General features: G+C 43.5%; 1 protein-coding gene across 9 annotated transcripts; it reads left to right on the top strand.

Moving 5' to 3' along the window:
- The first annotated feature begins 360 nt into the window (after positions 1 to 360).
- On the top strand, positions 361 to 15,755 carry LOC110986724 (uncharacterized). 9 transcript variants are annotated; one of them, XR_015424412.1, is made up of 6 exons: positions 362 to 566; positions 1,841 to 2,212; positions 3,178 to 3,258; positions 6,372 to 6,598; positions 9,281 to 11,777; positions 11,933 to 15,755. XR_015424412.1 is itself a non-coding variant. In XM_087133337.1 (6 exons), the coding sequence occupies exons 4-6, from the start codon at positions 5,855 to 5,857 to the stop codon at positions 10,380 to 10,382; spliced, it is 1,572 nt and encodes a 523-aa protein (XP_086989463.1). In that variant the 5' UTR covers positions 2,153 to 2,212; positions 3,178 to 3,258; positions 4,167 to 4,784; positions 5,050 to 5,854; the 3' UTR covers positions 10,383 to 11,877. The 9 variants fall into 9 exon arrangements, 8 of the variants coding, with proteins under 8 accessions (XP_086989467.1, XP_022104557.2, XP_022104556.2 ...); XM_087133337.1 differs by lacking the exons at positions 362 to 566; positions 11,933 to 15,755 and adding exons at positions 4,167 to 4,784; positions 5,050 to 6,097 and having other exon boundaries at positions 2,153 to 2,212; positions 9,281 to 11,877; XM_087133338.1 differs by lacking the exons at positions 362 to 566; positions 1,841 to 2,212; positions 11,933 to 15,755 and adding exons at positions 2,432 to 2,462; positions 4,167 to 4,784; positions 5,050 to 6,097 and having other exon boundaries at positions 9,281 to 11,877.
- The last annotated feature ends 7,283 nt before the right edge of the window (positions 15,756 to 23,038 follow it).

The raw sequence follows: 23,038 nt of genomic DNA, 5'->3' as shown, positions 1-23,038 counted from the left end.
GGGAGTGAGACGAAAATGACAATAAATGAGACGAATCGTGTTAATTTTATTATAAATTTATAATGCTATGAAAGTGAAATCTGCTGGTGTTATTTCGAAATTGGAATCAACATTAGGGCGAGTGACCCCTCTTTGACGAAATTAAACTTTCTGCAATTTAAATAAAAGAAGTGCGATATTAACCGGGAAAACCTATAATCACAGCGTGGGTGTTTTCAATGTACACCTTCAGTATCGTATTACGCAATTCTTGACAGTTTATTCTGGTTTTTGCTCTGAAACTCGACGGATAGACAGGGGCCTCACAGCACACCATTAGTGCAACAAATGAATGGGGTACACAATGTTTTTCCTCCCACGCTGGGTGGCGCTATACATGGCTTTTTGGTTTTGGTTAATATACGTTCATGTAGGCCTCGTCTTCGTTTATACTCGTAATGTTCGCTTTTTTAGCAGACCCTACTAAAAGTATTATTCTTTGTTTCGGCTACAGCTAGTACAGGCAATTTTATTGGCCCGAGAGTTTCCTTAGTTGATGTGTCTCCACTTTTATGGCTCCCCCAAAGGTAGTAGGCTTGCTTTGCTTTGCTTGGTACTGGGAGGTTAATAAATTTTTAATTACGGGCTAACTTTAGGTGTACACATTGTGCTTTGGTTTCCATCAGACTCTGCAAAGCAAAGAAAAATTTTCAAGCAGGAATCTTTGAGATTTTTTTGGATATATGCACAACACAAAGCAAACTTTTTAGGCCTACACAGAATGATAGGCCTACTAGTAAGCCCACTGCTTCAGGGATGGATCTACCGGTGGTAGCTTTCTTAAAACGGGGGCTGATGGGCGTACTGAAGGGATGCCCTGCTAAGGGGATCCACCAGAAATTGATGTGTGTATCTATGGATGGATGACGCAATCCTCGTCCAGGATTTTTTTTTTCAACTCATTTTCTTCATTTCACTGGTTAGTCCGGGGCTGAATAAAGGGGTTGCAACCCCCCCCCCAGAGCCACTCCTGTACTTCAACTTTTGTTCAAGAACTCTGTGTGACTTTCATGACTAGGTTTGAGCCAGTGTAATATACAGTGTAAATTGGGTTGTAACGCTTTGAGTTAATCAAATTTTTAAGGTGAATGATTGAGCAGCTTGAACTCTGGTTTTCAATCAGATTTTTCATGAGAGCAAACTTAAGGTACCTGTAGCTCTTAAAATGATAAAACAAGGGTTTCAGAGCATGAGACCAAGGCTTTACTAACCAGTCTCTCGCTTCTACCCAATGATGATCGCTCCATTCATGCCATTTGTGTTTATCACATTGCGCTTGTGTTGGGCCAGCATGTGTTCCTTCCTCCATGGGCCAGCCATTGGCCTAGCTTGCTCCATATCTCAGTTCAACCATTTTCGGAAGCAGGGGGATTTCCAAGATGTTGCAATCTATCACAGCCACATAGCACGGCACATACAGCAGTCACACAATAAAGATGGTTGCCCAATCTAAACAAGATGCCCCTCCCCGCCTCCGAAAATGGTCGAACCATTTGAATTCCAAAGTGAGGCTCATGAGACTTGTAAGCAACTGATCTGGTGTCAGCAGCACATTTGAATATAGACAGGTAAATTTCCTCTCAGCAAACCTGCATGTAGCATTCTACATTTGCTTTGTTTCTGAGTGTGTGTGTAATATTAGTGCCCATTTCAGATCCTTTGAAATTTCTACACAAAGGTACTAGTACACGTATGGGCAGATTATACCCCAGATTTTCTCTGCCTTCTTTTTTGTGAGTGATTGTCATTAATTAACACCTTGACATGTATTCAAGCTCATCTGCCAACTTTTTTCTCCCAGAAGGGGATATGATTTACATCCGTTCGGAGGTGGAGTTGATCAGTAGATGACTTGCTGAACCAGTTGATTGGATCAAGGCGTATTCGACATCGCTAGTGGATTCTAGCTATTTCTACCATGAAGAAGACAAAAGAAGGATCGGGGAAACACTGTGTGGTGACTGGCTGCACCAATAACAGCAGAAAGCTTCGAAAGTGGAGGCTTTCGGCGTGTGAAATACACCCACCTTTTATTCACGACGAGTGTCCGTGTCTGCTGCCCTACCAGATGCACCGATTTCCATTCGGGGCTTCCAGCCTTTCTGCCGTTAAACTGGAGCAATGGTTGAAAAATATCAACCGGAAAGACTTCAAACCAACCCTCCACAGCCGAGTGAGTGTTTTGGATTTGTGGAGTGCTCTTTTTTTTTACATTAAAAAACATTAAAAATTGAAATGTTGGGTGCAGTCAGCCAATTCGCATGATGGCTCAAACACTGTGTGCAGTTGGTCGATTCTGCATGAAATGTCCTCCAGAAACAGCCAAACTGACACGGGGAACCAGCTGGACCATTGGCCTGCAGCGGCTGCCGCATGTGCATCGTGTGATACACACAAAGTGTATGGTACTGTGTGGTTGTTGGGTAAGAAAACGGGACATTGGTGTGTAAAACTTCTGATTTTTCAAAATATGGTCAGTCCTATGGTTTAAAAACCACTGTTACTTGGTTTTCATAATTCAAGAGCTATGGGTCCACGTACAGTTCTCACGGTTTCTCTGATGGGGAAATTCGATTGAAAAAACAGAATTTGCATCCTGTGATCAGTTATATGTACCTCAAAGGATTGATTAAAAAACAGTGTTATGACCCTATGTTAACAAAACTGGCTTTAAGTCACAGGGAGTAGTGATTTGCAGTTCTGTAAGTAGTGTGGTTCCTTTGTATACGTCTTCAAGGTGAAGATGCTGGTGGGCAGTCGTGGTATTTTGCAACAATTATGGATGCCCTCATCCTGATGAACTGTGCATCATCCAGAATACATGTCAAATGGTCGTAGTTACCATTAATCCAAATGAAAGAAAATAAATGTTAGGCTGATCTTTTATGAAGAGGCAAGTTGTTTCTTAATTTGCTAAGGTATTCCTGGCTTGGAATTCCCCTGTAAATTGTACACAAAGGAGCACTGACAAAAATGGTATTTAAAAGTTATGTTGCGTGGGCCCTTAAAAACTCCAAAGCCTAAGGGTGGACTTTGAAGGATTTGAAAGGGCAAGCTGTGTTTACTTGAGGAAAATATCAGAAACTAAAAACTCGTTTTTTGACCTGTGGTTTTTCAAAAGTTTTTGTTTGTTTGCAGGTATGTTCTATGCACTTCCCTGATGGAAGACCAACAGCCCAAAACCCATATCCAGTATTGCACATGAAGCATGATGTACATGTAAGTAGGAACCTTTGCAAAAATCTGCTCCATGCAGGAACCATAGATGGCGTGCTTTTCATATACCTGTAGCAACAGTGGCCCTTTGGTAGGATCTCACTGCATGTGCCCATAGGTTCAGGCACGTTTGACGTGGGATAGGCTGAGTAAAAGCAAGCAATTGCACATGCCCAGATGAGACAATTCCCACCAACTTGCCTCTTCTTTGTTGGTGGGGGGTGCGTCAAGTCAGGATGGATACAGACTTCTCTTCCGAGTTCCGACAATAGCCCCTAAAATCTCTGAGTGATTTACCCCATGGGAAACATTACCTTAATTATTCCTGCTGTTGAAAGTGCCATTTCCACTCTGTTCTATTATATTAGTTTGACTTTGGGTATTGTACATGGTTTTTAGAAATGATGGGACTATGTAAATTTATGTATGTATCGTACACACATCCTGTGAGATGTGCTTCTTGTAAAACAGGAGAGTGAGCGTTACTTCTTCTATGACTGTCATTTTTTGCATTGTTTGTCGCTGTTCATCTGCTTTCTCAGAAAATGTGCCAATATTTCTGTAATTCCACGAAATAATGTCTGCAAGTAAGAGGTGGCAAGGATGGATCCAGGGGAGGTTGAAGGGGCCATGCCCCCCATCCCCCCGTGTTTTTTGGTAAAAAAAAAAGAATGAAAGACAGTTTTCTAGTATGTTAATTTTACATCATTCTAAACCATGAAAGAAACTCCTCAAAACCTCACCCCCAGAAAGGCCATAACAGCTACTTGAAAAATTTCGAATTTGCTGGCACCCCTCCAACAATTTTGCAACTCCTGCCCCCCCCCCGGAAATTTGATAGCAGGACACCTGCAAAGAAGGGGTTTCTCTTTCTCTTCAAAGATCAGGTCAAAAATTTGGTTTTTGAACAGGATAGCGTTAGCACAAAGAAAAACACAGAACAATCCGTGGGAATGGTTCAGGAATTCTGCACCGCAATGGGACGAGACCCACAGTTTCAGACGTTACCAGTGACAGAACTGGACAACTTGCTGGAAGAATTCTTTGGCAGTGTCAACAAAAAAGATGACACTTCCTATCACCGGAATGGCCTGTTGAGTATTCACTTTGGCATTGCCAGATATCTGAGGAAACACAGAGACATTGACGTCACATCAGATCTGAACTTTATGAAATCGGACACCGCATATAAAGCCAGGCAAGCGGAGATGAGGAAATCTGGGTGTTGTGTGACAAGGTTAATCATTACCCTCCCCTGGAAAAGGATGACATCCGCAAGATTTACTGCAACTTTGATCTGACACATCCAGTGAACCTTTGCCAAAAGGTGCTGTTTGATGTCATGTTTTTCTTGTGCCGACACGGAAGAGAAAATCTTCGGGACATGACCAAAGATCACTTCATTGTGGACGGAATATCTTCAGGGCAATGATGCATGCGTCAAGTTGTTGACAAATGTGACAAAAACAACTCCTGCCTAAATAACCCAGAGCCCGACTCTACTGATGCAATCATGCTTGAGAGACCAGGTGAGACTTGAAATGTTTGAATTTCCATTCCTTTTTTAATTCCTAAAGCTTGTAAACTATTAAAAAACACATTGCATTCACTGGTGCTCACCAATGCACACCTATCAAGGAAAGGAAAGGGTAGATCTTTGAACCTTTCCTATTAAAACAACCGGAAGCGTTCCCACAGCAGAATTGTTCTAGAGGTGTTCTAAACTACATGTTCCATAGTAAATCTGCGTTAAGGTATTGATTATTTATGGCTCTTTGTTATATTTTATTCCAGACAGCTCAGTCTGCCTTGTTGTGAGCTTTGAATTGTACCTGAGGAAGCTTCATCCTCAGTGTAAATGACTTTGACAACGTGAGCACCCTGCGGTAAAGGGAAATGACCAAGTATGGTACGTCAATGCCCCACTTGGAAAGAACACCCTGGCTGCACTGATGCCTGGCCTCTCTCTTATCTGTGGACTGTCCAAAACATACACAAATCACTCCATCCATGCCACGTCAGTGAGGATGTTTGATGAAGCAAGCTTCAAGGACAGACACATCATGAAGGTGAGCGGCCACATATCCCAGCAGAGGATTAGGACATACCGTATGCTGGTTGTGTAAGAGACTCAACAGAGGGTTAAATGCTCAGTTTCACCCCACTCCAAGAGGCCTCTGTTACAGAAATAAGTGCTTCCCTCTCTCCACGGAGCATTCCAGTAAGACAGGATCACCTGCAAGCAGCCATTGAAGATGAAGATGCATCTCTCACCATGTTGACAGACTCACAAGTGGATCAGGCCCTGCAGTCATTACTTCCTGGCTCCTTCGTTCAGTTGGTGCATTCATCGTACTTCAACCTAGCAATGCATCGTCCGTGAATGCAAGATTTTGTTCTGAACATGAACAACTCAACAGTGAACATCACAATCAATTAAATTTTTTCTATTTAAATGTAATCTCTGAAGCTCAGTAAATAAGATTAGTTTATTTCCTGCTAAGTTGTTTGCATTTTTCAACTTAACACCACGGACCCCATCACGGCAGGCATTGGTACCCATATACTGTACACCATTGCTGGATGCCTCAGTGTATGAATGACCTTCTCATTTTATTTTATACACTCATTATGGATGGTCAGGAATAGAAAAATCAAAATTTACAACTGTTTGACCCAGTCGCCCCGAGCAGGATCAAGAGAGGACACAATTTTCCTAGCAACAGAAGCTCCTCAACACTTTGTTAGTCCACAAGTGACTGTGAAATTCACGCATAATGGTGGCTTCACTGCCAACAAAATGAACACTTCCCATCGGCATGGCTCTTTTCAACTGTTGAGGGTGAGAGGGTGCTTCCGCTCAATGCAGATATGTGCGTGCATATAACTATTTGACATGGCACAGTGTCACAGTTTATTTTTTTTAACTGGTCACCATCTGTTGTACCCTACATCTGTAAAAATTTCAGGAAAAACATCCTTCACATTCAAGAAAAAACTTCCCCGACCACAAGCAACTCAAGTGACCAGAATTACTTATCCAGAAATGAATTTATGTTTAGTTTTCACTTTGCTTGTACTGGTACTATTTATGTGTTGTTTAAATTTTGTGTTAGGTTACACCCTCCACAAAGGTCAGTGCAACCACCAATACCAAATCCGTAAGCTCAGTAGATGCTACCAGTGCAACTGTGAACTTTGCCCACAGTCAGGCGGCAGCTGCCCTCACACCAACTGTGGAACTCGCGCGGAGAGCTGTTACTGTCATTCTCAAACAGACTGCATCAAAGACAGAGAGGTCTTTGCCCGAAAATAGAGACAAGAGCAAGCATACACCATCAAGGTTAGCCCTTTTCATTTTGATACGATGAGATGTGGTCTTCATATGTGACCCGATCCGTGAATATGTAGAAGTAAGGCCATTTTACAGTAATTTTGTTTTAGTTACATCTAGCTGAGAATTCTGTGTTGATGTCTTGCCCAGTTTGGCATTCTAATGACAATGAATATGGTGTTCAGTAGGTAGAAAATGTTCATGGTTCCTTTCAATTTCCATAGTTCAAGATTCTTTTAAACTGAAAAGTGACTTGGCACTAAGTTACTGATTTTCACAGAGCAAGTCATATATGTATGTGTCTCCTCAATCCTGTAATACCCTCCAAATCCACCTGGTGGAATTTGATGGATCTTAAGTTTGCAAGTTGTGGTTTTTTTCCAGTGCCCAGTGAATGAAAATGTAGCCATTACTGTCCTCTGTGAATCCATGGATTGGCAAAATATGTACCCCCTTTTCATCCTTGAGACCAAGGTCATCAGTTGCTTTTCAGAAGTGGGAGGGTTGACATAACCTTGAATAGAACTAATGTGAGCGTGAAGTGCAAAGCTCTAACAGTCCTGATGCTAGAGGGCCCCAGGAAATTTTTGATTCTAGATCTTTTGTGGTGCGATCTGAGACAATTTCTAACCACTTTTTAGCTTTTAAGCACACATGCTTTTGCAAGACTTATTGCATTTTCCAAACAATTTTTCTAATGCTCTTGTAGGCCAACTCCCCCTTAGTGCTGCATATTTTTGAATCTAGGAACCGGACAAAAGTGGACAGGGCTAATGATATGATGTCCTTCCCCCCTCCCCCTGTCCCCATCGATGGACAACCATGCTTGAGATCTTTATTCTTAAATTGATGTGCAATTTTAGGGAGGCTCATTGTGACCAAATTAGGTAGAAGGTCAACCTTAAACTAAAAATTAGGTCAATCTGTGAGATAGAAGGGGGTAGATGTTATACCTGTGTTACTTCAGATATTTGTACCTGCTTCCACATTGGTTAAGTATGTAGGGGCCTGAACACATTGTTTATCTCAAGGGCGAGTGTAGGGGCCTGAAATAGGTACACATTGTTTATCTCAAGAACATGCCCCCCCCCCATTTTTTATGGTTGTGCTTGCTGCTAGTACAGTGGAATCCTACAACTGTTCAGTGTAGGAGTGGTGATGGACAGGAAACGGCTGTAGAGAGGAAGTAGCACGGTGTTATGTAATGCTTCCTGGAAGGCAGTGTGGTCACATGTGGGCCATGTGTGGAGTCTTTGTTCTGAGTCACTCTGACTCCATGCTTTGTCGAAGTAACATCGACCCCAACACATGCCCTACAAGTGCCTACCTGTTTCCTTCTTTTACAGGTATGTAATGCTCTTCTTTCTTTTCATGCCAATCTATGAGGTCCTTAATAAGTAGACAAGTGATTTATATTGTTTAGATTTTTATGTAATGGCAACTAGGATGAGTCTTTGACGGGTCAGTAATTACTTGTTGGCAAGTTAGGCATGTATCATGTGGCATGAAGATTTCTTACCACTACGACATTATGCAACACGCAAGGACATGAAGTGAATCAGGGCTCGCCTAAACCCGCACTTTGATTTTTCTAACTTTAAATAACTAGGCCCACTGGGGAGTGAATTCATTGCGTATTTGTATCAGCAAACTCTTTCAGGCGTGTGGTAGATACTGCCTGAATTAGGCCCTTGGGCCATGCTAATTGAGTGGAGTGTAACAGGTCAAAATGCGAATCCAGTACAGAGCATGCTGTAGCCTAATTGACCAACTGATAGATTTGGATTGGAACCTAAGGTGTTCATGTTTCTTGTTATAGTGTGGACAGTTATAGTTTCGTGTAAAGAATCGATACTGAGGAATCGATACTGAATGCTCGATACTGGGACCACGGTGTGCGTAGTATCGATTTTTGGTAATCTCAAGGATTAGATTTATTAGTAGTAAGTAACAGATAATGTATTTAAGTTTAGACTCTGACTCCATGCTTTGTCGAAGTAACATCGACCCCAACACATGCCCTACAAGTGCCTACCTGTTTCCTTCTTTTACAGTTTGGAGTCATAATTTTAATGTGCACCCTCACGGTGACTTGTACCGGTCACCTGGGGTGTAACAAGTATTTGCCCTATCATTTGATTGAGGACTCACGTAATTTAGTTTTGCTACAGAAGTAGAATTGGGAAGGGAAAAACACATTGGGGAAAATGGCAAAATTAATTATAACACTAGTAAGTGTAGACTGAAAAACAAATATGAGTACAGTAAATGTTTCTACCATTTTAAGCAATGCACACTTAAACCATTGAGAGTTATTTTGTGGGGACAGAAGTCAAGATCACTTGTGTACAATACAGGTCGGTTATTTAAATTTTAGTGTGAGGCACTGAAAAACAGGGTCAATCAGTATGCACGAGTGGAAGAAACTCCAGGGGGTTATTGCTGGACCTATACCTCAACTTCTTCCAAGCGGAAATAAGCTTCTAGAAGTATCTTTCTTACCACAAAAATTACATTTCTGTTTTTTGATTCATTGCATTTTACCTTTGCTTAATGTTCCCAATATAAGTATTTGAACACTTCATCCAATATTCAAATAATTTACTGAGCCCTAGTGCCATGTTTGTGCTTCTTTATCATGCACTTCAGTGTTTGAAAATAACTAATGTGAAATTTTTCCTGTCCTTTCAGTTACAGTTATGATGGTGCTTGTACGTCATTGGCTAAATCACAAGGCCTTCAAGCTGTGCACTGTGACCACAATTATGTCGACCACCGAACTATGGAGGAGAAATTGAATGATGCTGACCAGAGAATTCGCCATCTCGAAGGTGTGTTGGAGGTGCAGCAGATGACGAGATTTGGCACTGAGCGCATCACCTCTGATCCCCAGCTGTTGAAGTTCTACACCGGCTTCCCAGACTGTGAGACCTTCATGGCTGCTTTCAAGACCTTGGAGCCAACAGCAGAGATGGTGATGAGATGGAGACAAGCAGGAGTAAGCGACGGATGCCAGGGGGGACGTCAACCAGATGTTTTCAAGAACGAGAGCCTCCCACTCTTGGACCAGTTTTTTCTGTTCCTGTGCCGGGTTAAGGTGGGGCTGTTTGAGCAGGACTTGGCAGTGCGGTTTAACATTTCGTTATCAACAGTGAGCCGGATTGCTGTCGCCTGGGCCCATTTCTTGTATTTTGCACTGCGTTCGCTCCCGATTTGGCCAACTCAGAGGGCTGTCAGACTGCACATGCCCATGTGTATCAGGATGACGTACCCCAACACAAGAGTCATTCTGGAGTGCGCCGAGGTCAAAGTCCAGGGTTTGCCGTGTCCGATGGGCGCACCCTCAGAGCCCTCCCCGAATGACAAAGATCTCACCACTGCCAAGGGGCTTGTTGGAATCACACCGTGTGGTGCCGTCTCTTTTGTCAGTGATCTCTACACTGGAAGTACATCGGACAAAGCAATTACCAAGATGTCGGGCATACTGGAGAACCTTGAAGGAGGGGACCAGGTTCTGATGGCTACAAGTTTCCCCATTGACGACGTGCTGCAAAACATTGGATGCAGCCTTGTCGTACCACCTTTCCATCGAAAGCAGTACCACCTAGATTCACTCAAAGTCAGTCCGGCACTCCAGATGGCCAGGCTTCAAACCCACCTTGCACAGGCTATTCAGAGAGTGAAGGAATTCCACATACTCGACAGTGTGATTCCATCCAGTTTGGCAGGTAGTGCCAACCAGCTGTGGACAGTGTGCTGTCTTCTGACAAATTTCAAGAGGCCGCTTTTGTAAATCTGCTTGCCTCATTGACTGACACAGCTCGAGAATTCGGACAACTTCCGAATAGGGTGACATTGTTTATCAGGTCCTGTTATTGTCTGAAGTGGGAAGTGGGGCCACAGATTTGTTGATTTTTCCATACAAGGTTTTTAGAGCTTTTTGAAAAGTTCTCTCAAACTTTCAGGGAACTTGTGTTTACACACAGACACAAAATATTCATAATTCTGCCACAATCTCAGGAAACTTTGGTATCAACAATGAGGGCATTTACAGAGGCACGTGTAGGATGTATCAACTTTCTGGAAGGGAAAGCAGGTTTAGAATTTTCTTTGATGGAGGGGAGTGATGCAGGTTTTACCCCCACACAAACACACACAACTCCACCGCCTGCTTCCACAGCCACTGCCCCCTCCCTCCCATTTTAGTCCAGGAAGTGCCATACTTGAGTTTGATGTAAACTGTGTAATACTTAGTTTTCCTGTTTCACACAATAGCTGTACTTGGCTGTGTATCAAGGACAGATCGTTGTCATAAGTAGGTTGCAAGTCATTATGGAAGTCTTCATGAGTCAGTTGCAAGTCATGACAAGTTACATCCATTGGCAGATGCAGGGAGTACAAACTAACCCACAGCCTTTGCTCATAAAAGAGGCATTTTGGTTTTTTTGTGTTTTGTTTTGTTTTGTTTTGTATGTGGCTTTTTGAGAATTCAGAGATGGCAATATTTTTAGACTGTTTTATTTCCCCTTCAAAATTTAACACCAAATTTGAAGCACCTTAGAAAGCCCATAGAGGGTAATTGTAAAGTACCCGCCCAAAAAACAGAAACATTCTGCATTTTCCTCCTTGCTATGTCAAGTCATTTGGAAGTCATCATCCAAGTGAGGATGCAGGATGGTTACTGCTCACCCCTGGCTACTTGTGACCTAACTTGACTTTATTGTAACCTGACTGTCAAAAAGTCTGGTCGCACGATCACTATACTCAAACGCACCCCCCACCCTTATTATTTGCAGAAGCAGTAGGTTGAGTTTTACAAAAAATATAACGTAATCGAGACTGCCACAAGACCAGTGGCAAGTCACAGGAAAAGCAGTAGCGGAGGAACATTTTTTTGCCATTCATTTGTATAGCCAGCCTCATGACTTCAACAGGGAGGTGTCATTTTGGTCTTGTGATGATTTTTGGGGGGGGGGTTCTTGTGACTGCTAATAAGGGATCTCAACTACAATATTGGAAAACGAGAGTTTTTCTGAATGCTCGCTAGCATTGCATCTGCCATGAAGCGGGGGATGCATCCAGTTTTGCGAGGAGAATATACATGATACTACATACTTAGTGCATTTATCTAACAACTTTTAATCTGATTTTGGGGCTACTTTCTGACACACCTTGTAGTGTATCACAGGTGGTGGTATGTTTAGGGCTACTTTTTGACACACCTTGTAGTGTATCACAGGTGGTGGTATGTTTTGGGGCTACTTTCTGACACACCTTGTAGTGTATCACAGGTGGTGGTATGTTTTGGGGCTACTTTCTGACACACCTTGTAGTGTATCACAGGTGGTGGTATGTTTTGGGGCTACTTTTTGACACACCTTGTAGTGTATCACAGGTGGGGGTATGCTTTGGGCTACTTTTGACACACCTTGTAGTGTATCACAGGTGGTGGTATGTTTTGGGGCTACTTTCTGACACACCTTGTAGTGTATCACAGGTGGTGGTATGTTTTGGGGCTACTTTTTGACACACCTTGTAGTGTATCACAGGTGGTGGTATGTTTTGGGCTACTTTCTGACACACCTTGTAGTGTATCACAGGTGGTGGTATGTTTTGGGGCTACTTTTTGACACACCTTGTAGTGTATCACAGGTGGTGGTATGTTTTTGGCTACTTTCTGACACACTTTGTAGTGTATCACAGGTGGTGGTATGCTTTGGGCTACCTTTTGACACACGTTGTAGTGTATCACAGGTGGTGGTATGTTTTGGGGCTACTTTCTGACACACCTTGTAGTGTATCACAGGTGGTGGTATGTTTCGGGGCTACTTTTTGACATGCCTTGTAGTGTATCACAGGTGGTTTTTTTGGGGGGCTACGTTTTGACACACCTTGTAGTGTATCACAGGTGGGGGTATGTTTTGGGCTACTTTCTGACACACCTTGTAGTGTATCACACGTGGTGGTATGTTTTCGGCTACTTTCTGACACACCTTGTAGTGTATCACAGGTGGTGGTATGCTTTGGGCTACTTTTTGACACACCTTGTAGTGTATCACAGGTGGTGGTATGTTTTGGGGCTACTTTCTGACACACCTTGTAGTGTATCACAGGTGGTTGTATGTTTTGGGGCTACTTTTTGACACACCTTGTAGTGTATCACAGGTAGGGGTATGTTTTATGGCTACTTTCTGACACACCTTGTAGTGTATCACAGGTGGTGGTATGTTTTGGGGCTACTTTTTGACACACCTTGTAGTGTATCACAGGTGGTGGTATGTTTTTGGCTACTTTCTGACACACTTTGTAGTGTATCACAGGTGGTGGTATGCTTTGGGCTACCTTTTGACACACCTTGTAGTGTATCACAGGTGGTGGTATGTTTTGGGGCTACTTTCTGACACACCTTGTAGTGTATCACAGGTGGTGGTATGTTTTGGGGCTACTTTTTGACATGCCTTGTAGTGTATCACAGGTGGTGGTATGTTTTGGGGCTACTTTCTGACACACCTTGTAGTGTATCACAGGTGGGGGTATGTTTTGGGCTACTTTCTGACACACCTTGTAGTGTATCACAGGTGGTGGTATTTTTTGGGCTACTTTCTGACACACCTTGTAGTGTATCACAGGTGGTGGTATGCTTTGGGCTACTTTTTGACACACCTTGTAGTGTATCACAGGTGGTGGTATGTTTTGGGGCTACTTTCTGACACACCTTGTAGTGTATCACAGGTGGTGGTATGTTTTGGGGCTACTTTTTGACACACCTTGTAGTGTATCACAGGTGGTGGTATGTTTTGGGGCTACTTTCTGACACACCTTGTAGTGTATCACAGGTGGTGGTATGTTTTAGGGCTACTTTTTGACACACCTTGTAGTGTATCACAGGTGGGGGTATGTTTTGGGCTACTTTCTGACACACCTTGTAGTGTATCACAGGTGGTGGTATGTTTTGGGCTACTTTCTGACACACGTTGTAGTGTATCACAGGTGGGGGTATGCTTTGGGCTACTTTTTGACACACCTTGTAGTGTATCACAGGTGGTGGTATGTTTCGGGGCTACTTTCTGACACACCTTGTAGTGTATCACAGGTGGTGGTATGTTTTGGGGCTACTTTCTGACACACTTTGTAGTGTATCACAGGTGGTGGTATGTTTTGGGGCTACTTTCTGACACACCTTGTAGTGTATCACAGGTGGTGGTATGCTTTGGGCTACTTTTTGACACACCTTATAGTGTATCACAGGTGGTGGTATGTTTTGGGGCTACTTTTTGACACACCTTGTAGTGTATCACAGGTGGTGGTATGTTTTGGGGCTACTTTTTGACACACCTTGTAGTGTATCAAAGGTGGTGGTATGTTTCGGGGCTACTTTCTGACACACCTTGTAGTGTATCACAGGTGGTGGTATGTTTTTGGCTACTTTCTGACACACTTTGTAGTGTATCACAGGTGGTGGTATGCTTTGGGCTACCTTTTGACACACCTTGTAGTGTATCACAGGTGGTGGTATGTTTTGGGGCTACTTTTTGACACACCTTGTAGTGTATCACAGGTGGTGGTATGTTTTGGGGCTACTTTTTGACATGTCTTGTAGTGTATCACAGGTGGTGGTATGTTTTGGGGCTACTTTCTGACACACCTTGTAGTGTATCACAGGTGGGGGTATGTTTTGGGCTACTTTCTGACACACCTTGTAGTGTATCACAGGTGGTGGTATGTTTTGGGCTACTTTCTGACACACCTTGTAGTGTATCACAGGTGGTGGTATGCTTTGGGCTACTTTTTGACACACCTTGTAGTGTATCACAGGTGGTGGTATGTTTTGGGGCTACTTTCTGACACACCTTGTAGTGTATCACAGGTGGTGGTATGTTTTGGGGCTACTTTTTGACACACCTTGTAGTGTATCACAGGTGGTGGTATGTTTTGGGGCTACTTTCTGACACACCTTGTAGTGTATCACAGGTGGTGGTATGTTTTAGGGCTACTTTTTGACACACCTTGTAGTGTATCACAGGTGGGGGTATGTTTTGGGCTACTTTCTGACACACCTTGTAGTGTATCACAGGTGGTGGTATGTTTTGGGCTACTTTCTGACACACGTTGTAGTGTATCAAAGGTGGGGGTATGCTTTGGGCTACTTTTTGACACACCTTGTAGTGTATCACAGGTGGTGGTATGTTTCGGGGCTACTTTCTGACACACCTTGTAGTGTATCACAGGTAGTGGTATGTTTTGGGGCTACTTTCTGACACACCTTGTAGTGTATCACAGGTGGTGGTATGTTTTGGGGCTACTTTCTGACACACCTTGTAGTGTATCACAGGTGGTGGTATGCTTTGGGCTACTTTTTGACACACCTTGAAGTGTATCACAGGTGGTGGTATGTTTTGGGGCTACTTTTTGACACACCTTGTAGTGTATCACAGGTGGTGGTATGTTTTGGGGCTACTTTTTGACACACCTTGTAGTGTATCAAAGGTGGTGGTATGTTTCGGGGCTACTTTTTGACACACCTTGTAGTGTATCACAGGTGGTGGTATGTTTTTGGCTACTTTCTGACACACTTTGTAGTGTATCACAGGTGGTGGTATGCTTTGGGCTACCTTTTGACACACCTTGTAGTGTATCACAGGTGGTGGTATGTTTTGGGGCTACTTTTTGACACACCTTGTAGTGTATCACAGGTGGTGGTATGTTTTGGGGCTACTTTTTGACATGTCTTGTAGTGTATCACAGATGGTGGTATGTCGTATTTTTTTTACAGCAGATTAGTTTTCTTAATAAATTACCTAATTTGCATATTGAGTGTTTTATCTTTAGTTGTTTCTCACCGGCTGCAGCTGCGAAATTCCAAATCTGAGCATTCTTAAATTATGCCTTTTGCAGATTAAGTCTGAAGAGCAATTCCTGAGATAGGTTAACGTTGGTTGGACGGAAAACATTTCCCCAGTTTTGAATCATTTTCACGCAAAAACACTATATAGCCAGTTTGCATTTGCCAGTTTTGTGAGGTACCGTTGTGCTCAAAATAACATACTTTTCTAAATTCTTCATTTGTAAAAGCTATTATGTTGGTACTTCCACTATATCTTTTGTCTATTTGTTGCAATACTCACACCCACATGTGTATTGGCTAAACGTCATTTGCATAATAATAGATACGGCCTGGGTTTCTTTTTTGCTCCTGTTCAAAAGTATTCATACCCCAAATTTACGTAGTCCATTGTCTTTTCTTAATAGTCAATAGTATAGCGTTTGTTCTTGATGACTACCTCAAGAGGGTTCCTATAAGCGTCCACATACTTTCTGCATGTCTCCTGTGGGATGTTGGTCCACTCTTCCTTGGCGAAAGCCTTCAGCTGGGTCAGGTTGGATGATCTCGTGGCCATCACTCCAGTTTTCGGTTCCTACTACAGATTTTCTATTGGATTTAGCCTAAGTCAGGACTTTGGCTTGGCTATTCCAGTACATGGATACCACTGTCCTTGAACCACTGCTTTACTATTTTGGTGGTGTGCTTAGGGTCATTGTTCTACTGGTAAGTTCAATCAGGTCCAAGCTGGAATTTCTCAGTAGAGGCTTTCACTTTGTCATCTGGGATGTTGATATAATCCTCCTTTTTCGTGATTCCCTGTGTCTTAATGAGGTTCCTGGGGCCACTAGCAGAGAAGCAACCCCATAGCATTATGTTGCCACTACCATTCTTGATGGTGGGGACTGTGTTCTTCGGCTTGTATGTGTGTACTTGCTTTCTCCAGACGCAACCAGTGTACCGTGAATGCCCATAAAGAAGGCAAAGGCTACAAGGCAATTTCCATGCAATATGACGTCACTGTTACAACAGTTAATAGTATCATCAGGAAGCACAAGAGGTTCAACACAGAAAAAAAAAACTCAATGGGCTTGGCAGCAGGTGCAAAGTATTCCCTAGACTCGCCAGAAAAAATCTTCCCGAAAGCCAACAACAACCCACAGATCACAACCATGAAAGGGCCTAAAAAGAGGGAGTTGTTTGGCCACATGGATATTGCCTACGTCTGGAGGACACAAGGAGAAGCATAAAAGCCGAAGAGCACAGTCCCAACCGTAAAGAATGGTGGTGGCAACATAATGCTATGGGGTTGCTTCTCTGCTAGAGGCACCAGGAACCTCATTAAGATACAGGGCATCATGGAAAATGAGGATTATATCAACATCCCGGATGACAAAGTGAAAGCGTCTGCTAAGAAATTCCAGCTTGGACCTGATTGGACATACCAGCAGGACAATGACCCTAAGCACACCACCAAAGTAGTAAAGCAGTGGTTCAAGGACAGTGGTATCCATGTACTGGAATGGTCAAAGTCCTGACCTAAATCCAATAGAAAATCTGTTGAGGAGTCGAACACCGGCGTGATGGCCAGGAGACCATCCAACCTGACCCAGCTTGAGGCTTTTGCCAAGGAAGAGTGGTCCAATATCTCACAGGAGACATGCAGAAAGCTTGTGGACACTTATAGGAACCCTCTTGAGGTAGTTATCAAGAACAAAGGCTATACTATTGACTATTGAGAAAAGTCAATGGACTGTGTAAACGTCTACCGCGGCTTCTGCGTCATCATCATCATTCGGCAGCCACAACCAAGAGACGCGCGGGATATAGCGCCATGCATTTTGTCCGACTCCGTCCGTTGGAGCTTGGAAAATTTTTCTTTTTAATGCGTGTGTTTTTCATTCGTCCATATTTGGAGATTGCTTTGCCCCAACAGAGGGAGTAAACCAGTTGGGAGAGTACCTGTCACTACTGTCTGTAATGATGTAAGCCATTACATTGATCATATCACAGCCATGGTGGACTAGAGAGTCTGGAGGAGATTAGTTTTATTACATCCATCTCGGCTGCAGCAGCCTAATGACGATGATAGTGATGACGCAAACAAGGGGGGATGGTCACGCTGCATGCTACCGACCTTATAGCCACGAGTAGGCCTACGGTATCGGATCAACGACGAGACAGAGTCGTGAATTGTGGACCACAAAATCGTGTTTCAGCATCTGTTATCGCAACTAGATGAGATTTTCAGGGGTAAAAAGGGTATTGAGCCACGGGGTCGCATTTCTGAGATCGCTTGTCGTCGTGATCTTGCAGTTGGTAGGCCCTACATGTTGCCAAACAAGGATGCCGCATCTTCATTGCTCGTCGGTGGCGTAACGGGGAGAGGCGCCCCAGCGGTCCGTGGTCCGGCGTCCCCCCCCCCCCAAGATTCGTGCGCCTCTAGTTAAGTGAGAAGTTCCCGTTAATTGGGTCCATGCTGCGTTCACGTGGCTACGCCCGTATCTATCTGGGAAAAAAAATGTACGTCGCAGCTTCACTAGCTCAAGGCATTGCGAGTTTCATATGTTCCTGCTTAACACACTGGGAATGTGCATGTCACTCGCAGCATGGAGGTAGGAAAAGACTTTTCCTACGTTCATGCTGGGAGGAAGTGCTTACCATTGTTTTTGTTCAATGCAAGGCTACAACAGATCAGAGAAATTACGTTAGACATCCCGAAATAGGATCCTTTTACCCAGCGATCCGTATACCTTTAGCGTGATGGGCGAAACTATATCATTATATGGAAGGCACGCACCAAAGCAGCTGCCAATGTCCCTGCAATTGGTCGATGACCTCCCTCCAAATTCTGAGACCTTGAAAAATATACAGGTATTCTCTTATGTGCACGAGTCGTAGTCCATGTTTGTTCTCAGTGCTCCTTGGAAGAAATGTATGCACCCCATCCTCCAGAAAATTCAACCCGGTTGCGCCACTGACCCGAGCACAACTCCTCCCCCTCCCCATGGCGAATTGTACACGACAAAGACAATTATATTCGGGCATTGTAATGAATATTTAAGAGTTCAGTGGGGCAAATAATTTCATGTGGTGACAGACGAAATGTTCCAACCACGAAGCGATGTGGGATGGGGTATCCACCTTGAGCAGAAGCCCCCCCCCATCAGTTGAAAAGAGCCGTGATAGTCGGGAGCGTTCATTTGCTGATGGGTGCACCACTAGAAATAAATTCCCATAGACAGCAGTGATAAATTCCCATACTTCACAAATATTTTTTAAAAATACAACTCTCACGGGTGTTCAGGCTACACAGAAAAATGATTTTCCACATGTCCTCTTTCAAATTTTCTTTCAATTTTCGGAGGGTTGACCAATGAATTTTGAGAAATTTTCACCAGAAGCAGACCACCCCTAAAATGCAGAAAATGTCCCTGTCCAGAAAGGGAGCCATTTTGAAAACCATCCCTCTGCAAAATGGCTCAAATAGTGCCACTTTCGGACCCGATTGCATCTAAATGGCTTAGAATTGGAAGCCCTGAGTCCGGCCCAGAGGTTCAGTCTCGTATTTCTTCAATTCCCCAATTCCATGGCTCTCGGGACCCTCTAATATAGAGTATTTTGATAGTATAACTTTTATTAATGAGCTCGGCGGCCATATTTCTGGCCTAAATACGAGGGTGCACCCTGATACACACCGTAACAAGTGCATAGTCGTTTGTGAACCAGCGAAGGGCAGTTCCGATCAAAGGAGCCACCGTTGCTAGGAAAATTGCGCCCTCTCGAGCTTGTGGCTCAGTATTCTCACCATTGCATTTATAAACAATGATTATAAAGTACGTCTTAAACCAGCTCCAACTGAGGAAAATCCGTCTTTCCCACTCGACGATTCCCGCTCACAATGGAAAAAATAAGGAGGGAAAACTTGGGCCACTCTTTAGAAGTATTCTCAGCTTGCACGTACGCCCTGCTTTATTTCCGTCACATTATCTTTGCTCAGGTCAACGAATTTCAATCTCTGGAAATGGTAATGCTGTTATCACCGCTAAGGCGGAAACGCGTGTCAAGTATTTAAAAACTGAAAATAACAGATGTTAAATCACCTTGTGACCTGATTTCTTCGTAGAAACATTATAAACAACGGATGTTGCGGTCTCTAAAAAAAACACTGAAATGTGTTACGGAAAATCTGTTTCCCTGTATTCTATATGGACGGGAAATTAACAGTAATGAGAAATAGCAACTGGTGGGAAACAGTGTGGTCGTCCCCTACATGTAGACTTATGCAAAATATGCAAGCTCACAGAGGAACAAGTAAAATAGTAAAAGCAACAGTAGGCCTACTTCCGAGTGAACAGTCGGTATAAGTCAGTTACTATTCTCACTCACGTTCTGTATACTCGCCCAGTTTTGCAAGTCAACCTCATCACTCAAACTCTCTGGAGCACTTTTCAATTAGTATCAAACCCCAGCATTGCGTTGCTTTCTTCGCTCAAAATTTCGAATGCTTGGTTTTTAGAGCGATTCTCGGTATGTTTTTCTGGTTTATTTTTGCCTTCGCCCTTGCTATGGCCCTATCTCAGGATGCCCATCTACGTATAAAGTGTGTTGCAAAGATAGAGGGAGAAGAAGCGGTTCTGAACTGCCAAGTACCTTATCACATTGACAAGGAGCTGTCGTATCCTTCGTTTCTCGTCCATTATAGAACAAATGCCAGTGGAGACGAACTACTGACAAGCTGTGGGCCACAAGTTAAATCTAAGTTCGCAGAACGAATGACTGTCGCAGAGAGCGGCCCGTCGTGCGAGCATACTATCAAACCAGTTCATCTCGAAGATGAAGGCCTGTACTACTGCATCTTGTACAATCGCACTCATGTCAACACTTTGGAAACTTTCAATCTGCCAGGCAGCTGCTGTCGTCAGCTGCTTGAGCTAGGGACGAAAGCACGTTTGGAGTGCACAACGACCGGGTCCGACTCAGACTCTGGTCAAGCACAGACAGACAAGCACTCACAAACACAGACGAGCGCGCCGACACTACCAGGAGGAAACTACACGAGTGTGTCGAGTCATACACCAAACGGGCGTGGGTCAGTCCAAGTGTCCCCCGAAGCAGCAACCTCAGTGAATCCAACGCCAAAGTCTTTCCGTGACAGTTATCCCGACCAACTTTGGTTGAAGGTCGGAGGCGCTGTGACTTTGTGCTTGTTGGTTATTGTGTGTTTCGTTGCGGTAACGAGATGTATCCGAAGAAGGAAAAAGAAACAAAAAGTGTTGATTAGCCAGAACGGTGCCCGGGTCCTGTGCGCTTCTCCTACAGAGCTTGTCCCAGAAAAACAATCTTGTAGATACGAAGACCACCCGTCGGTCAGGGCTGCACGTGCAGAGTCAGCGGTCTATTTCACCATATCTGTATCTGGCGAGGATACTGCGCTGTCCCCTGGGGATCGCAGCAAAGCAACGACAGCATGCGATGCAGACCCCACGTACTGTAACGTAAGTCGTAGAAGAGAAAACTTTCTTCCAAAGTGGAAGCTTCTCCCATTCCCAGACCCTGCAGACTCTCGACAGTGAGTTTATCTCGTCAAGGGCAGATCCAGTGGGCCGTTGTGGTCTATGCCCCCCTCAAAACAGAATCATTTTCCCTTTGCTCTATGTCGTTTCTTATTAAAAAAAGAATGTAAAAGCCTCAAAATGTAGCTTCAACCCCTACTAAGCCCATAAAACGTTACATGAAAAACTTCAATTTTTTGCCCCCACCCCCAAAAAAAACTTTGGTTCTTGATCCGTGGTGATTCATTGCTGTTGAAGATTTAAGTTAGCAGCTTCAGAATATTATGACCAATGATGTGAAACCGTTTTACATTAACCTTAATCCGCCATGCCTATACTGTGTAAATCAAATAGCTGCATTCGGCATGTTTGTTTATAATTAATGCCGATTTTTCGCTCATGTATAATAAAAAATTATGTGGAAAGTTAAGAACTTGTGTATGAAAAAATAGAAGAATTAACACGAAAGAATAAATCTATAGGGAAGATTTGCCTGATAGTCATGGACATTGTATGATGTTTTGGATTTGTAACATCTTGTTGGTCTGTGCATGCAACTCACTTTAAGATGCAGGACGTTGTGTGTGCCAAGCCCGCCATTTTATGTGACTAGGATAGCTTCTTACAAACCATGACTTTCATGTGTTGTGTCCATTGCTTACAATTCTTAATTGATTACCGGTACTGAATTTAGCTCTCCTGATCTTTAAATTTGAAAAGTCACTGTTCTTTCTTTTAAACGTAAAATTTTACCGCGTGCTATTTCTTACCTTGTTCTGTGTTGAGATTAATTGTGTAGTCTATGTATTTAGGGTAGAATGTTATTATAACGTAGGGCCTGTACTTGGTAAACGAAATAACGTGAGTTTCAAGGGGTAACAAAATTTGTAATTCGCATACTGCAGTGGGGTTGACACCGTTGCCAAGAAATACTGTGCCAATATGTCTACCATGGAAAACGCACCGGATTTTTAGGAATCTAAGTGTATTTTGAGATTTCACTTTCGTGACGAGTTGTTTATGCTTTTGCTATATTTCTACAGTAGACCTATCTTGCGCTGCAAACTTCAACAAAGTCTGAGCTACTGCGCACACTCATAGGCCCTGATATCTGTTGAAATGGCGTAATGAAAGCCAGGAACGAGGTCGATAGGCCACGTGCTCAGATGCTTAGGGTCGTTACCTTTTTTGAGCATATGAGGACATGGCATTGTGTTCCGTGCAAGTATTCTCTTTTCACCTTTATTTTGTAGGGGCGGCCAATGTTCAAGTGCAGAAAGTTCAGCCTCGGTTGGCAATCGCGTTTGCCTCAAAGCGTCCATTTTACTTCCCCATTATTGTAATAATGGAAACGCATTTTCTTATACTGTTTAAATGAGATTCGTTAAACTCTTTTTTAGTGAATACCTCTTTTGGACTTGAGCTAGGGCCTAGTGGCAAGCTACAGTTTTTGCCAATCAGTGGTGGGAAAACAGTGCTTGTAACGTTGCCAACAAGCGGAATGGGGATACCCTGTTTATCGTTTAAGTTGATAGTATGCATACGTATATAGATGAATACTGTTGCGTTATTGACTGAACGAATGTACAGTACATGTACATATGATCAAGCAACGTCTTCCAGGATGCATTTGATGCGCGGAATGTGGCAAAGGGACCCCCCCCCACATTGTGTCTTCTTTTATGTTGATAGAATCTTTGGAATTCGTTTCAGATTTTCGGGGGGGGGGTTGTAGTAGGCACAATAGCCTTGAGGTATATAGCTTGTGCATCACATTAGGGAGGGCCCCCCTTTGTCACATATCGTGCTGGAAATACAAGGATAAGCCAGTTCGAAATTTCGAAAACGCGGGGTTATTCGGGAACAAAACAAGAGTCTACATAGGACAGATCTCGCACGTACGTCCCATTGGGGCAGGCGCTGTTGGAATACTGAAATGATTCGCTAAAAGCAATCTTGGTAGCAGTGGGGGCGCACATGCTTTTAATAGAGCCTGAAAGTAAAAGGTCACGCAGCGAGCTTCCGGAACCCTCGCGTGGTCCTCCTATGGGGAGTTTACATTGGGTAATCCTG

The sequence above is a fragment of the Acanthaster planci genome, linkage group LG02 (genome assembly GCF_054643075.1).
Source record: "Acanthaster planci isolate LZ-2023a linkage group LG02, COTS_SCS, whole genome shotgun sequence".
Lineage (NCBI taxonomy): Eukaryota > Metazoa > Echinodermata > Asteroidea > Valvatida > Acanthasteridae > Acanthaster > Acanthaster planci.
Note: the sequence above shows the minus strand (reverse complement) of the source record. Positions and strands in the feature narration are given on the sequence as shown.

Coding starts and splice junctions, on each gene's coding strand:
- LOC110986724 (XM_022248865.2), top strand. CDS start 1,958: ATGAAGAAGACAAAAGAAGGATCGGGGAAACACTGTGTGGTGACTGGC. Junction 3,259..6,371: donor ACATGAAGCATGATGTACAT/GTAAGTAGGAAC, acceptor ATTTTGTGTTAG/GTTACACCCTCCACAAAGGT. Junction 6,599..9,280: donor AGCAAGCATACACCATCAAG/GTTAGCCCTTTT, acceptor CTGTCCTTTCAG/TTACAGTTATGATGGTGCTT.